At 32.8% G+C, this 13,296-nt stretch overlaps 2 protein-coding genes across 2 annotated transcripts; one reads left to right on the forward strand and one right to left on the reverse strand.

Annotated features, from left to right (window-relative positions):
- Nucleotides 1-1,390: 1,390 nt before the first annotated feature.
- Nucleotides 1,391-5,667, forward strand: LOC124840520 (ras-related protein RABD2a). The gene is made up of 8 exons (XM_047316585.2): nt 1,391-1,646; nt 2,480-2,552; nt 3,452-3,499; nt 3,602-3,649; nt 3,839-3,910; nt 4,005-4,160; nt 4,315-4,418; nt 5,355-5,667. The coding sequence occupies exons 1-8, from the start codon at nt 1,633-1,635 to the stop codon at nt 5,446-5,448; spliced, it is 609 nt and encodes a 202-aa protein (XP_047172541.1). The 5' UTR covers nt 1,391-1,632; the 3' UTR covers nt 5,449-5,667.
- A 2,501-nt stretch (nt 5,668-8,168) lies between these two features.
- LOC124840519 (RGG repeats nuclear RNA binding protein A-like) lies at nt 8,169-12,645 on the reverse strand. The gene is made up of 7 exons (XM_047316584.2): nt 12,199-12,645; nt 10,891-11,209; nt 10,749-10,814; nt 10,493-10,625; nt 9,915-10,070; nt 9,763-9,819; nt 8,169-8,656 (listed from the first exon to the last, which is right to left on the reverse strand). Exons 1-7 carry the CDS (start codon nt 12,383-12,385, stop codon nt 8,477-8,479), a joined length of 1,098 nt encoding a protein of 365 aa, XP_047172540.1. The 5' UTR covers nt 12,386-12,645; the 3' UTR covers nt 8,169-8,476.
- Between the last annotated feature and the right edge of the window lie 651 nt (nt 12,646-13,296).

Consider the following 13,296-nt stretch of genomic DNA (forward strand, 5'->3'; position numbering starts at 1 on the left):
ATTAAGAATTTATAGACACGGAAGGATTATAAATTATAAATATGGATTACTAATTAAAAATGAAGTAATATAATGTGAATAATGGCAGTTCAAAATATCACTATTTACATTAAATTTTATTTTGATGAAAGAATATTTTTTAAAGATTTTATGAATTTTATGGATTAAGGGGTGTGTGCGTAACATGGATGGTGAAAGTTATTATTTTTAATTTACTTTTTAATTGAAATTTTTAAAGACGATTTTACTTTTTGTATAAGTGAACTTTAGTTAAAAATTGTGAATATGATAATAGTTTGGATTGTTCAGAGTTGACCGAGAAATACAATTTTACTTTGAGGTAAAATTAAAACCAATGGTACTTAATCTTTTCGGATATCATCGGTCATTGTTGACCAAACATGTTGACGCTTTAAAGAATCACTTTAGTTGGTAGGTTTATGACAGAGAAAGTTCTTAAAATGTCAAAACCAGAAGACGAATGTATCTTAACAAAGAACTTTATAAACGATGTTAGGTGTACATAATTTTGAAGAATAATGATATTTTGATAAATTTTTTGACAATATTTTAACATCATTTATGTGTTATTCTGTGATTGGTCGGTGTTGGTGTTTATGATTATTATAATTAATTATAAAATAATTTTGAATCAATCACAAAATGACACGATAATATTAAAATGTTGTCAAAAAAATATTGTCAAAATATTATTATTCTAACATTAAAGAATATTTGGAATATTAAAGTCCGCGGATAAATATATTTGAATTGAAAATTCTATAAATCAAGACTTCGTTGTTTGTTATGAAAATGTATATGTTATTTCATGTTATAAGTTTTAAACGTCAAAAGAATTTATTTTCAAAATTTAAATTTTTATTTATTTTATAATAGATCACTTTTCTAAATGTGATTCCACCTATGATGATAATTTCTTACTAAAGCAAATGATAATAGTATTGAAAAAATATATGAAAAAAAAAAACCAATATCAAAAAATATTGAAACAATGTTTTAATCTTATGTTTTTCTTTTCTAATAAAATCTATATTTACAAAACAATATATTTATTTTTATGGATATTTTCAAACAGAAATGAATTTTTATTTTAAGTAATTAATTTATTTTAATTATAAATTTTATATAGCAAAAAATTGAGTTCCTAGAAAAACACGTACTCATCTTTCCTTGTAACTCATTCCCAGTTGATTTTCTTTTAATCTTTTCTTATATTTCACTCATTATCAATTAATTAAAATAATTTGAGCATTTTACTTTAATTCTCTTTTTGGTTTCAGTTATTCGGTTCTATTTCACCGAATACAACAAAGAATGGCTAAAAAAATAGGATATAAGTGGGTCAATCTGATTAATTGATTCTTCTTCTAGGCTACACGAACCATCATCAAAAACAAATACGTCACCGTATTTGTCACGTTTCCACGAGATTTTCATTCAAAAGTAAAGAAGCACAAGCAAGCGAAACCAGCGAGGTTGTCTTTAGATTTCGATTCCTTTTTGCGTCCGATTCTTCTGAAATTCCGAGGAGAAGCTTCCTTCCAGGACCTGTCTCCGGCGACATCTCCCCGATCTCCGGCGAATCTCCGGTCCCCACTTTCTTCCCTCGAAATGAATCCCGAGTAGTACGTTTATCTGTTCCCTTTTCCCTCGAATCGTGTATAATTTGGTTGAAATTCGTTACTTTTTCTCTTTTTCTATGTTCCATGCCAAAAGAGTATGTGGGGATGGCAGTTAAATTGTAGAATATTGCTTTGGTTCTGTTAGCCTCAAATATTGTTGCCGTGAAACCCTAGATTCGTGTGTTTTTATAAATTTTGATCCGCTTGGTATTTTTATCCTTTTTTTGGGGGGGGGGGGGGGGGGGTTCTGCTTGATTTTCGTGATCTCTGTTTCTGTGTCTTTATGATTGATTTTGAAGTACAGAGATAGAGTGGTCTTGTTCCCCGTTGATTTCAAAGAGTCATTTGAGTTCTTATGGTTCCATTTTTCCTTTGCCCTGATCAATATCTGTCCTCACGAACTGAATTGAAAGTTGAACTTCGCATACTGTTCGGTAGTTGTATTTGTGTTTTGTATGATTTGAGTAGCAGCTCATTGGGAGAATCATCAAATTATGTTAAACATGTGAGAATAGGGGAAAAGTGGGAGGTTGTCTGCAAGGTTGTTAGTTTTTAGATTAATATGGCCGTTGACTTCTCACATCGGAAGTATGGGATTTGGATTGTTGTTTATATGGTGTTTGGCTATTCCACTTATAGATAAAGCAATAAGAGAAAAAGAAAACGACGCTGTGTTATATTGGTTTATAGTTCTTAATGAATCGAGACATTATGATTGCTTTCGATTTAAACTGTTATCTAAATGCTTGTGTATGAAAGAGAAATGGTTGCTTCTGTGTCTGTGCACAGTCTATTATAGGATACAAAAGTTAATATGATGTGGTTATTGTTTGCAGTGATTATCTGTTCAAGCTCCTTCTTATTGGAGACTCTGGTGTTGGTAAATCATGTCTTCTTCTGAGATTTGCAGTAAGCTGTCAACCTTTTTTATACCAGTTAATTATTGTTACTACGACTGTCTTGTTTACATCTCTTGTCCTAGAGAACAATACCATCCTTTGCGTTTGCTGTATATAAATATGGTAATTGGTAACTACGACATCCTTCAAAAGGATAGCTGTTTCCTTGTTTGAGGTTTTAGTCTGTTGGAGCTCTACAATATGTAAAAGAAAAAGTGAAAAAATGAATTAGTGGAGTAGCCTTTACTTCTACATGTGTAAGAACGTATGTTTTCCCCATGTATAAAATGTTCACAAAATTTATGGTTTATCATTTAGTTTATCTATTCATGCTTTTAGGAAAGTAAGTAATACCTTTTTGCTGGGTAATTTGATGGGAATTTTATAACTGAATAGAAAAATAGGAAGATCAAACTCCTTGTAAGCAGAGTAGCCCCTCTATTCCGAAAGTGCAGAAAAAAAATAAATAAAGAAGATTGCAATGTAATTCAACACTGCAGATGCACTGAATACCCTTTTTCTAAAATTATTTCCTGTTGGATTATGCTGAAAGTAATGCGATCTCCTTTTGTTGGTTTTGGTGTGATTTGAACAAGTGAATTTGACTTTTGGAGAATGTCTAATTAGAAAAAAAAAAACAGTGGAAAACAGAATTATTAACATGTTTTGGTTGATTAAAAGGTTATGTGAGTTTCACTAAACTGGTAGTAAATAACGAAGCATACAGCCAATGTCATGAAATATTTCTGTCATTTAGTCTACTTTTTTGAGAGTGTGATACTCATCTGACTTTCTAACTTAAGTAGCTTCGCACTGCATGATGGGTGGTCTTGGTTCTTAAAGATGGCACATTTAGCTTAACGGTGTTGTTTGGATTAACTATATAATAATTTCTACATTATGCTACAGGATGATTCATACATAGAGAGCTACATCAGCACCATTGGAGTTGATTTTGTGAGTACAAGTCTACAAATTTTTAGCTAGCAGTGTATACATTTTTGGCCAGAATTGTTTGAAGCATTGTCTAAACTAATCATTTTACGTCAAATTTTGTAGAAAATACGTACAGTTGAGCAGGATGGAAAGACCATCAAACTCCAAATCGTATGTATCTGATTGGCTTTGTCCTTTATCTGTTGATCTTCAGTGAGCTTGACATATCTTTTTTAATCGTTTTGTTGGACAAATAGTTTTGCTTTAAGTCGTCATGCTTCAGTACCATGTGGATCACCAATATCCATAGTTGTATTGACATATTTTTCTGCATTGATTTATGATCTGATTTATACGTAGTGGGACACAGCTGGGCAAGAACGATTTAGGACAATCACCAGTAGCTACTACCGTGGAGCCCATGGGATCATTGTGGGTGATGATTTTCTTGGCATGTGCATTTAGATGTTGATTTCCCCTTTTATGGTCCATCCTTGCATGCTTTACTGACTGGTTCCTCTGGCAGATTGTTTATGATGTGACAGATGAAGACAGTTTCAATAATGTGAAGCAGTGGCTCAGTGAAATTGACCGCTATGCAAGTGATAGTGTTAACAAGCTTTTGGTTGGCAACAAGTGCGATCTGACAGAAAATAGAGCTGTGTCATATGATACAGCTAAAGTATGGCTTTGATGCACATCCCTTTAATTTTTTTCAGATTAAGCTTCAACGTTTTGTTCACACATAGTGCTGTCGCTGAGTTATTAACTCACTAATCTTATATAGTTTTTTCAGTTACCCTTACGCTACCTTTCTATTCTTTGATCTTTAACAGGCATTTGCAGATGAAATAGGCATACCTTTTATGGAAACAAGTGCTAAAGATGCTACAAACGTTGAACAAGCTTTCATGGCAATGTCTGCATCAATCAAGGATAGGTATACATTCCTGACTGTTTCTAACTTAATGGATATTCAAGAAAACTCCAAAATTTCAGTGCAACTTGATGGCCTTAGAAGCAAGCCCAGGAAATAATTGTTGCCTATTTACTCTAACGAATAATTACACTGTAGCTCATGTTCTTTGCATTAAAATATATAAGAAAACATATGGGTACTTGGCTGTTTTTATGTCTATTGGTTTATGAAATCATCTGCCAAACACGGCAAAGATTTTTCAAAATAAATATAATTATGCTATGCCAATCTCCAGAGTCAAAACTTGTGTTAGGAGTTTGCTGAAAGGCTGTAATTTGCTTTTAAGTGAATAAGCTCTGGGAGAGGCAAAAGGGATTTAGTTCTCCAATCTCACAAGATATCGTTGAGGTGAAAATCCTAGAGGGTCATCTCTGGACTAAAAGTATCATTACTATGATGAACATTCAGAGGCTTGCATGGGTGACATCTCACTATGCTGGTACCATAACCATTCCAATTTAAGCCATATCCGCACTTACTCTGACTGAATAACTTGGTGTTGTAAGGAGGTTGACTAAGTCGGGTAAAAAGTCGTGGCCGATGAACTATTTTTGAAATCCGAATTTCCATTGCCCTTCCCTTTTCTGTCTCCAGAGCAACTTGCAGCTAACAGTATTTTCTCTTTTAAAATCTCCTATGTGAATGTCTTAAAACTTTATCTTTTCCCAACGAAAGAGTCAAAGAGTAGCCCCAAGGAGCAAGGGTATAAAACACAATGCACAAGTTCTGGGTATTAAACTATATATATTAACTTTATGCTTTACCTTTCCCCTAATTTCATAATGATGATTTAAGTATAAACAGAAACAGAGATCACATTCATGGAATTTTTCTTGTCTGGCAAACTATTCCTTCCAAGCTAATCTGATGGTAACTTTCTTTCGTGTGTGAACGTAGAATGGCAAGCCAACCTGCAAATAATGCAAGGCCTCCAACAGTGCAGATCAGGGGACAGCCAGTTGCACAGAAAGGTGGATGCTGCTCTTCCTAACCAGTAATTCAGATCCATTATATTTTAGTCACATTCGTGTAAGAATTTTTTTTTTTAATTTCGCCAAATAGTGGACCAATGTCAGAATTTGTTTGTTGGTTTAAAACTGACCTAGACGATCCCATTCTTTGAATATACTTAATGATGTGGCTTGTGCAAAGTATATAATTTCCTACTACTAAATATATGTTTCTATTCAACCGTTTGGCTACTAGTTTATTCTGTGTGTGCTGTCAGAACTGCATGAACAATTTCTTGTCATAGACCCGTTATTTCCTCGTTTGATTCGGCTATGTTATGCTCTTTCGGGAAAAATGTTAAAATACCGTCTTTTTTCGTTTGAAAATGAAGTATAAAACTTTAATTGAATTTCTATAAATAGTTTAAAACACCATCTTTTCATTTGATCTTTTTAGCATTAAGAATAAATTCCATTCATTTGAAAATCAATATATTATTAATTCTTATAATGATTATTTTAGCATATATACTGAGTGGTTTTTTATTATGACTCTAACATTAAGTTATTTCTAAGCTCTATTGTTATTGTGTACTAAATTCCTCGGTTGAAATTCATTAGAAGGTGGAGTGGATTCATTAGCACCTACTAGACTAACCATAAAATTATTTTTTGTTCACCCTTTAAGAACAAGCTAAGCTGAGTTGGTTTTCTTTTTCTTTTCTTATTATAAGTTGGAGTATTGAACCGTGGCCATTTAAATGTCCTTAGCTAGCTGTAGAAAGTGAAGGAATAATTCCTCAAAAAGTCAACATCCACTTGAGGACTTTACTTCTTTTTAAAGATGTTTCTTTATACTTAAAAAGATTAAGGATTAAACTTATAATTGCATACTTAAAACAATTGTCTACTAATCATGTCATCTCAACAAAAAACAGTTTGAATATAGCATATAGCCACAATTCGATCAAGGAATAAAGGTTAGGAAAGATGATCTAATTTGAAAAGGTGACATGGTATAAGTGACCAAATATTGTTAGGTTATGAAAATTTATAATTATATTGTGAAATCAAAATTTTATAATATTAATGTCTTCTACTTAATTAATATGGGTGCATATAATTTAAATTTTAAATCAGTTTCTTCCTCGCATTAGTGTGATTTATAAAAAGAATATCATCAAATAAAATTTTAAATGGATTCACAATGAAAATGTATGACCAATTGAGTTAATTGTGTAATGTTATAGTGTGCACTCGGTTTTTACTAAAAGTTGTATATTTTCTCAAACAAAAATTATTTTAATTTGTTAAAGGTAAAATTGTTTGATGAAGAAAAGCTAAAGTAGTTAGAAAAGTATTTTTTTTTTCGTACAAAGGTGATGACTAATTAAAAAAAGAACCTGTATATTTAAAAAAAATTACAATAGTGATACTTACACATGTGGTTTGTGATGTATTATTAAAAGATGTAAATGATTCAAAAATCTAAATACATTAAGAGAAATAACTGAATTTAAAAAGAAAAAATAAGACATACAAATTAAAACAATCTATTTCCTTATATATACTTATAGATAACACCATTATAATAAGATAACTTAGATCTAAATTATGCAATCTTATTTGTTTTTCCATTCTTTACCTAAAGAAATACACAATACGAAAACAATAATATAATTTACGCATTTGAACATATTTATCCTTTATCCTCGTATATTCCCGCGTACCAAATACATCCATACTTGAGCTTAATAGTTATATGTATAATTAAAAGTACACAAAATAATTAAAAAAATAATCAGAATAGTACGTTAAATTTTAAAAAAAAAAAACATCTTTTATAAGCTTTTGCAGCTGTTTTAGTCTTAATCTAATTGAATCAACTTTTATCTAAACATAATTAATTGGATCAACATGCTTATGTTTTTCTGACCATGATTTAGTTAATAATGTTATCTAATTCAAAAACCACACCCATCCCATAAAGATTGATACCTAAATATTAAAGATTCTTCGAATTCTTTGACCATATTGTAGAAACTAAAAAGTTACAAAAACTGTTTAGGAGCGTATGAAGAAGCTGACTTTTTTACATTTTTGTTAAGCCCTTTAGTAAGATGACATCAAACTTCGAATATTCACACAACTATTGTTACTTTTCAACAAGTGCCACACGACAGGCTTAGCATACAGGGATGCACATAACATTTGAAAGCAATTGTAAATGACTCGAGAAAAAAAATCACATTACTTTTCTTTGTATTTTTGTTAGATTACACACATCCATAACAAAAAAATATCCTTAAAAAATTTTACATCAATACATCAGGAGAATTGTTGTATCAAAATATAGTTTAAAATTACGAATATAAATCATCATTACATTAAACTAACCCGTAATGGAAGAGAAATTTTAAGATGTAATCAGTTCAAATTATCGGTATAAAAATAATGGTTAAGAGTGATGTGAAGCGTGAGTTCTTAAAATGTTGGGTTGGGTTGTTTGTTTAAAGTGAATTTAAGAAAGTAGCACACAGATTACAAAATGTAACATTCTACCCAAAGATCACCGAATAGAATAGTCCAATTATGATCTAACTCATTATGTAACGCTATCTAGAGAAATTTAGGTAGTGCTAAGCACTGGCACCAGGCAGAGAAAGAGCCCTGGTACAAAAAAAAAATAACCAAGGACGTCTTCAACTTATGTTCCAACTTATTCTTGTTTGACTGGGATTGAAGATAAGAAACCAAAATCTGAAGCAAAACTGAGTTGTCTATCTATGAAGAAAAGGAAACTCAACAACACTTATGTCTCTTACCACCTTCCCCCCACCATATACCCCAATATGTCAAACGCAGACAAAAGCAAAGCATATGGGGAAACAGGCTACAAGGGATACAGGACCGTATGAAGAACAACCTAAATTTACATGTTAAGACATAATTAAATGACCCTTCTGAACCAGGAAATCCAATAACCGTAGTTCTTTTCCTGCATAAGTTCAAATGAGAACCCAAAACTGAAAATATGACAAGGATATGTCAAAAGGGTTCTGGGAAACCTCACTTGCCACCCAAGGTTGGGAAATGCCCAGGATCTTCAATGGATGGGGCAGGTGCACTGTTGGTAACACCTCCACGAAAACCACCACGAGAGCCACGACCACGGCCCCTACCACGTCCACCTGGGCTGTAGTAAGTTTCCCCTTCAGCAGGCTTCAGGAATTCGGTGATGCTAACAGACTAAAAATATGATGAATGAAACAAGATTTAGTCAGAAGAACAAAAGATAATGGAACAGAAACAAAGATCAAAGAAATCAACTATTCATTTTATACAAAAGAAAAATACATTTTACTTTCCAAAACAGCCAACCTAAAATTTGTATAAAACAGGAAAAAGAAAATGTTGTGGATATATAAATACCAAGCAAGACTATTTGAAAATGCAGAAATAAGCAGAACATGGCACCCAGTTCAGATAACAAAGTTGGGAACAGACTACAGAAGTCACAAAGAAGCATTAAAAAGATTAGCGCAAAAAAATTACAAATAACCATTTTGAAATCACTATTGACATGTCTTTCAAGATAGTTATAGCAGAGGTCAAGAAAATTACCAAACATGATTATCTGTGTCTGTATGACAGTGAAAACTCCTTTAATGTACAAATTATTTACTGTTGAAAAATAAAAATTATCCTTTTTAATGTGAAAATCAGCACAAAATTAATATCGCTGTTGAGAAAAATCTTTGTTAACCAGCACAGAACATTTCAGTTTAATGATTATTGTCTCTCAAATGACATATATTGCATATTCTAAGTAGCATGAGATCAGGAGATTGATATTAAAGAATCCACACACTGGTCAGTCACACAGGCAAGCAGGGGCACACCCGAGTGTCTGAGTGAAGCATGTAAAGAAAAGTTTAGACTATTGAGAATAGAAGTAATCAATTACCCGTATATTAAAAATTAAGTCCTCATTCTTGAAAACTAGTTAGCCACACATTTGACTAGATTCCCTTAATTATTTTAGTTAATACATATATTTCACCAATAAACATTAAATAAAATCAGATAAAATTAAAACTATTGAAATGGTATTCTATTAATTGAATTACTTTTGAAATACTAAACAATTAATTTGTTAACATTTGGTTATATTTTAAATTTTATAGAAAAAATATTTTTTAACTTTAAATTTTCTTATAATTCCCAAATACATAATAAACCATGAAATGTGGGACAGTGATACTTGCTTGCTAATCTTTCATGATAACGACCTAATTGAGAAGAAGAAAATGACAATCTAGGAGAAATAACAAGAAAATTCAAGAAAGTCAAACCTTTTTGGATTTTTCTTCCTTCTCAAAAGCCTCCTTTCGCTTATCTTTATCAGATCCCTGGAAAAAAGACAAATGTGTCAACACATGTTAGCAGGTATTACCAACATATGAACAGAAGATAGATTGAAGTCGATGGTTTAAAATGTATTCACCAGTTTAATGAATATGTCATGATTGTCCTTTTTGCTTGACAAGGGTTGCATGGATGCAAACTCTTTAGTGTCCACCTTTCTTCCTTCAGTCTTGAGTGCTTGGAAGGCCTTCCTTCTCTCTTCCAGCACTTTCTCGTATTCCTCCAGAGTCATCTCCTAGCGAATGAACAGCACAATACCAACAGATTAATAAATTTATAATTAAAAACACATCTTAGGTAATTAACCACCAGAGAAGGTGAACGTAGAAAGTAAACCGCAAGTGGTAACATAAAATGAGTATATCAACGGAATATATATACAGACAAATCCATAAATTGTTATCAATGAGGCTATATGACAACATAAGATGTTGACATTCAATTTGATGATATCATCCGACGTTAGTCCTTATGGACCCCAAGGTGACCAAGGAAATGGGATGTGGGGGATCAAGCAATTACACCAGATAGTTCGTAAACATAGCCATGCACTGCATTTATTAATCAATAAAAACAAATACACATGAAAAATGACAGACACTTGCAAAAAGCTGACCAATATGGTAAGTAAAAGCATAGATTAGGGTTGGAAATCACCTTATCTTCAGGCTCTTTCTCTTCAGTGTCATTAGCAGGATTGTCCTTGTTTCCATCAGCTACTTCTACTTCAACTGCAGGCTTCTCATCTCCCAAATTCTTTTCAGTTTCATTCACAACTTCCTCAGTTTCCCTAATATAAACCAGGAGGAAAAGAATATAAATAGCAATAATTAAAAGCAGAATTTCCTATAAACAATGTAAATAATACTACTATTCAAATAATAGAATACAAAATTTTGAGAAGAATGCTTACTGGGTAATATCATCATTTTGCGTTCCCCAGTTACCACGTCCAGCACCTTCACGTTTAAATTCATTTCTGCGAGTAGACCAAAGGACATCAGTACTTACAAAACATAAATCAAACAGAGATTTGTTATCAATAGTAGCATCACCCTCGGCCCGTCCCACTGCGACGATCAAATGCTCTACGAGGGCGTCCTTCTTCACCTTCACCAGTTTCACCATTGCTAAAACCTCCACGGCGCCCACCACGATAAGGACCTCGTGGTCCACCATAACCACGTCTTTCAGAAGACTTCCCAGCATCTCCTTCTTCAAAAGAACCCGAATTGTAAGGAGCTCCAGTGCCAGGAAACGAATTCTCATCATTGGAAGAGTCCCTACCAAACCCACGACCACGTCCAAACCCACGTCCACCACCTCGTCCACCTCCACGGCCTCCACGAAAAGGCTCATTTCTGGACTCCCTAACTATCAACAGGACAGAAGCAGAAAATGTGAAATCAAAAGAACATAAAGATTGTCAATAAACATTCAGAATTACAAGGACAATTTCCAACAAAAAATCAACCAACTAAAAAAACTTTAACCAATTAATTCTGGCAATGTCATACCCAAATTCCTACAAAAATAACAGTTTGAAATGGAAAATGTCCGTAAACAAATTACAAAAAAAGAGCAGTTTTAAATGAAATATGTAACACATTGTAATTTACTCATGAGTTATCACAGAAAGTAATTTCAACAAAAACTCACATCAGATTACCCTCCTCACAACTAACAATGCATTATGTATCCAATACACAATACCTCGCGAGAAAACTTAGAGAACACCACTACCACGTAATACCCTTCCAACATACACAACCAACCTTCATATACACACAACTGTTTGCAATATTTATTATAAATGAAATTCATTTGGCAGTGGTGCGATAGATATTTTTATGATTTTAATATAAAACCAAATTTGTAAAACTCAATGTTTTTTATCTAGTGCAAAAAGCTAGTTAAAGTTTTTCTAACTCAAAATCAAGCTAGTCCCAGAATCAATTCCACAACATGAAACCAGACATATGAACATTTACCAAAAATCACATCGGTTAGCATTTTATTGTGACTTTAGATCACCTGCGCAAATCCCAACAAGCAGGCTAAAACAACACCCTGACAATGAATAAATGTATCAAACACATACAACAAGAAAATCATGATCAAAGGCAAATGTAAATTAATCAACAATAACATACAAAGACAACAAAAACACACAGCACAACTTAGTCAAGTAAACCCATTGAACCAAACAACCCACCCATTGACAAACAAAAACAATCCCAAAACGACAGATATCTCAGCACAATCATCAAACAAACTCGATTAACACTCTTCCAATCCACCCAACCAAAAATGCAAAACCAGAAAAACCAAAAAACAAGACTTCGATTAGTTGAAAATCTCACCAGCTTGAGCAGGAGGAGGAGGCTTAGTGGGCAGCTGAGCTGGCTTGTTCTGCTGAACAGGCGCCTTCTTGGGAGCCGCCGCGGCCGCCGCAGCCGCTGCCGCCGCCTTGAGTTGCTCGGCCGCGATGAGCTGAGAAGGGTCCTCTGCGTCGTCACCCAACAAATCAAAGGGGTTCATGGTTGCCATCTCTCAGAATCTGTTTTTCCCAATCCCAAAACAAGACTGTACGTTCCCAAACACAAAGCCTCGACCACTACTTGGTTTTAAACTAGCAAAGTTTCCATTTTGAACAAAACTGAAACGTGTGGGAGATCAAAGAGAAGAAGACGATTGAAGGAAATGCGAGGGTAAAGACCTAAAACCCTAGCCGCAAAGAGAGAGAGAATGAGAGTGTGCGAATGAGAGTGTGAGAGAATAGAATAGAATAGACAGCACAACCTAATCTCTTCAAAGTCTCTTATTTATTTCAGACCTAGGAATAGGAATTTATGTATCTGCTCCTGTAATATAATCCTCTTCCTTACTTTTTTCTTTTTTACATTACACCACAATATTACTTTTGTTTAATTATTTTAAAAAAATAAAAATAAACTGTGATTCTTCAATTTCTATTTATTTTTCTTTCTCAATTTTTTTCTTTAAAAAGTGCTAAATTACTTTCCAAGTTCTTTAATTATTTCCAATTTTTTATTATGTCTCTTGACCATTTAATTTTCAACTGATTTCCCAATCCTGCATTTGTCTTTTAATTTGCTCATTTTTCTTTAAAGAGGAGCGAAAAATATTAGCTTTAAAAAAATGGAAAAATAAAATATTTTTGTATAAGTTAAATTGGTTTATATATGAGTTTTAAAAATCTATTTGAACCAAAATTAGGGTAACTGGTGGCTAGTTTTCCGTGCAGTGACAGAAGATGACTGCGCCAGCATAGAGGCTAACTGTCATACGGTCAAACAGGAAAAATGGAAGAAAATGAAGATTTTTTTTTATTAAATATATTTTAATTTTAATATTTTATAAAATAAAAAATAACCTATGATGACATTTAGTATTATTTATTAAAAAAAGGCAGTGGAAAACTTTTAATAAATCAAACA

The sequence above is a fragment of the Vigna umbellata genome, chromosome 4 (genome assembly GCF_029865625.1).
Source record: "Vigna umbellata cultivar VRB3 chromosome 4, Vumbellata_1.0, whole genome shotgun sequence".
In the NCBI taxonomy this organism is placed as follows: Eukaryota; Viridiplantae; Streptophyta; class Magnoliopsida; order Fabales; family Fabaceae; genus Vigna; species Vigna umbellata.

What these genes read in the sequence shown, in the direction of transcription:
- LOC124840520 (XM_047316585.2), top strand. An exon ending in GTCTTCTTCTGAGATTTGCA is followed by an intron (nt 2,553 to 3,451) that starts GTAAGCTGTCAA and finishes ATTATGCTACAG; the next exon opens with GATGATTCATACATAGAGAG. An exon ending in TCTGCATCAATCAAGGATAG is followed by an intron (nt 4,419 to 5,354) that starts GTATACATTCCT and finishes GTGTGAACGTAG; the next exon opens with AATGGCAAGCCAACCTGCAA.
- LOC124840519 (XM_047316584.2), bottom strand. Translation starts at nt 12,385, where the DNA reads ATGGCAACCATGAACCCCTTTGATTTGTTGGGTGACGACGCAGAGGAC. An exon ending in TCCTCCTCCTGCTCAAGCTG is followed by an intron (nt 11,210 to 12,198) that starts GTGAGATTTTCA and finishes TCCTGTTGATAG; the next exon opens with TTAGGGAGTCCAGAAATGAG. An exon ending in ATGACATATTCATTAAACTG is followed by an intron (nt 9,820 to 9,914) that starts GTGAATACATTT and finishes TCTTTTTTCCAG; the next exon opens with GGATCTGATAAAGATAAGCG.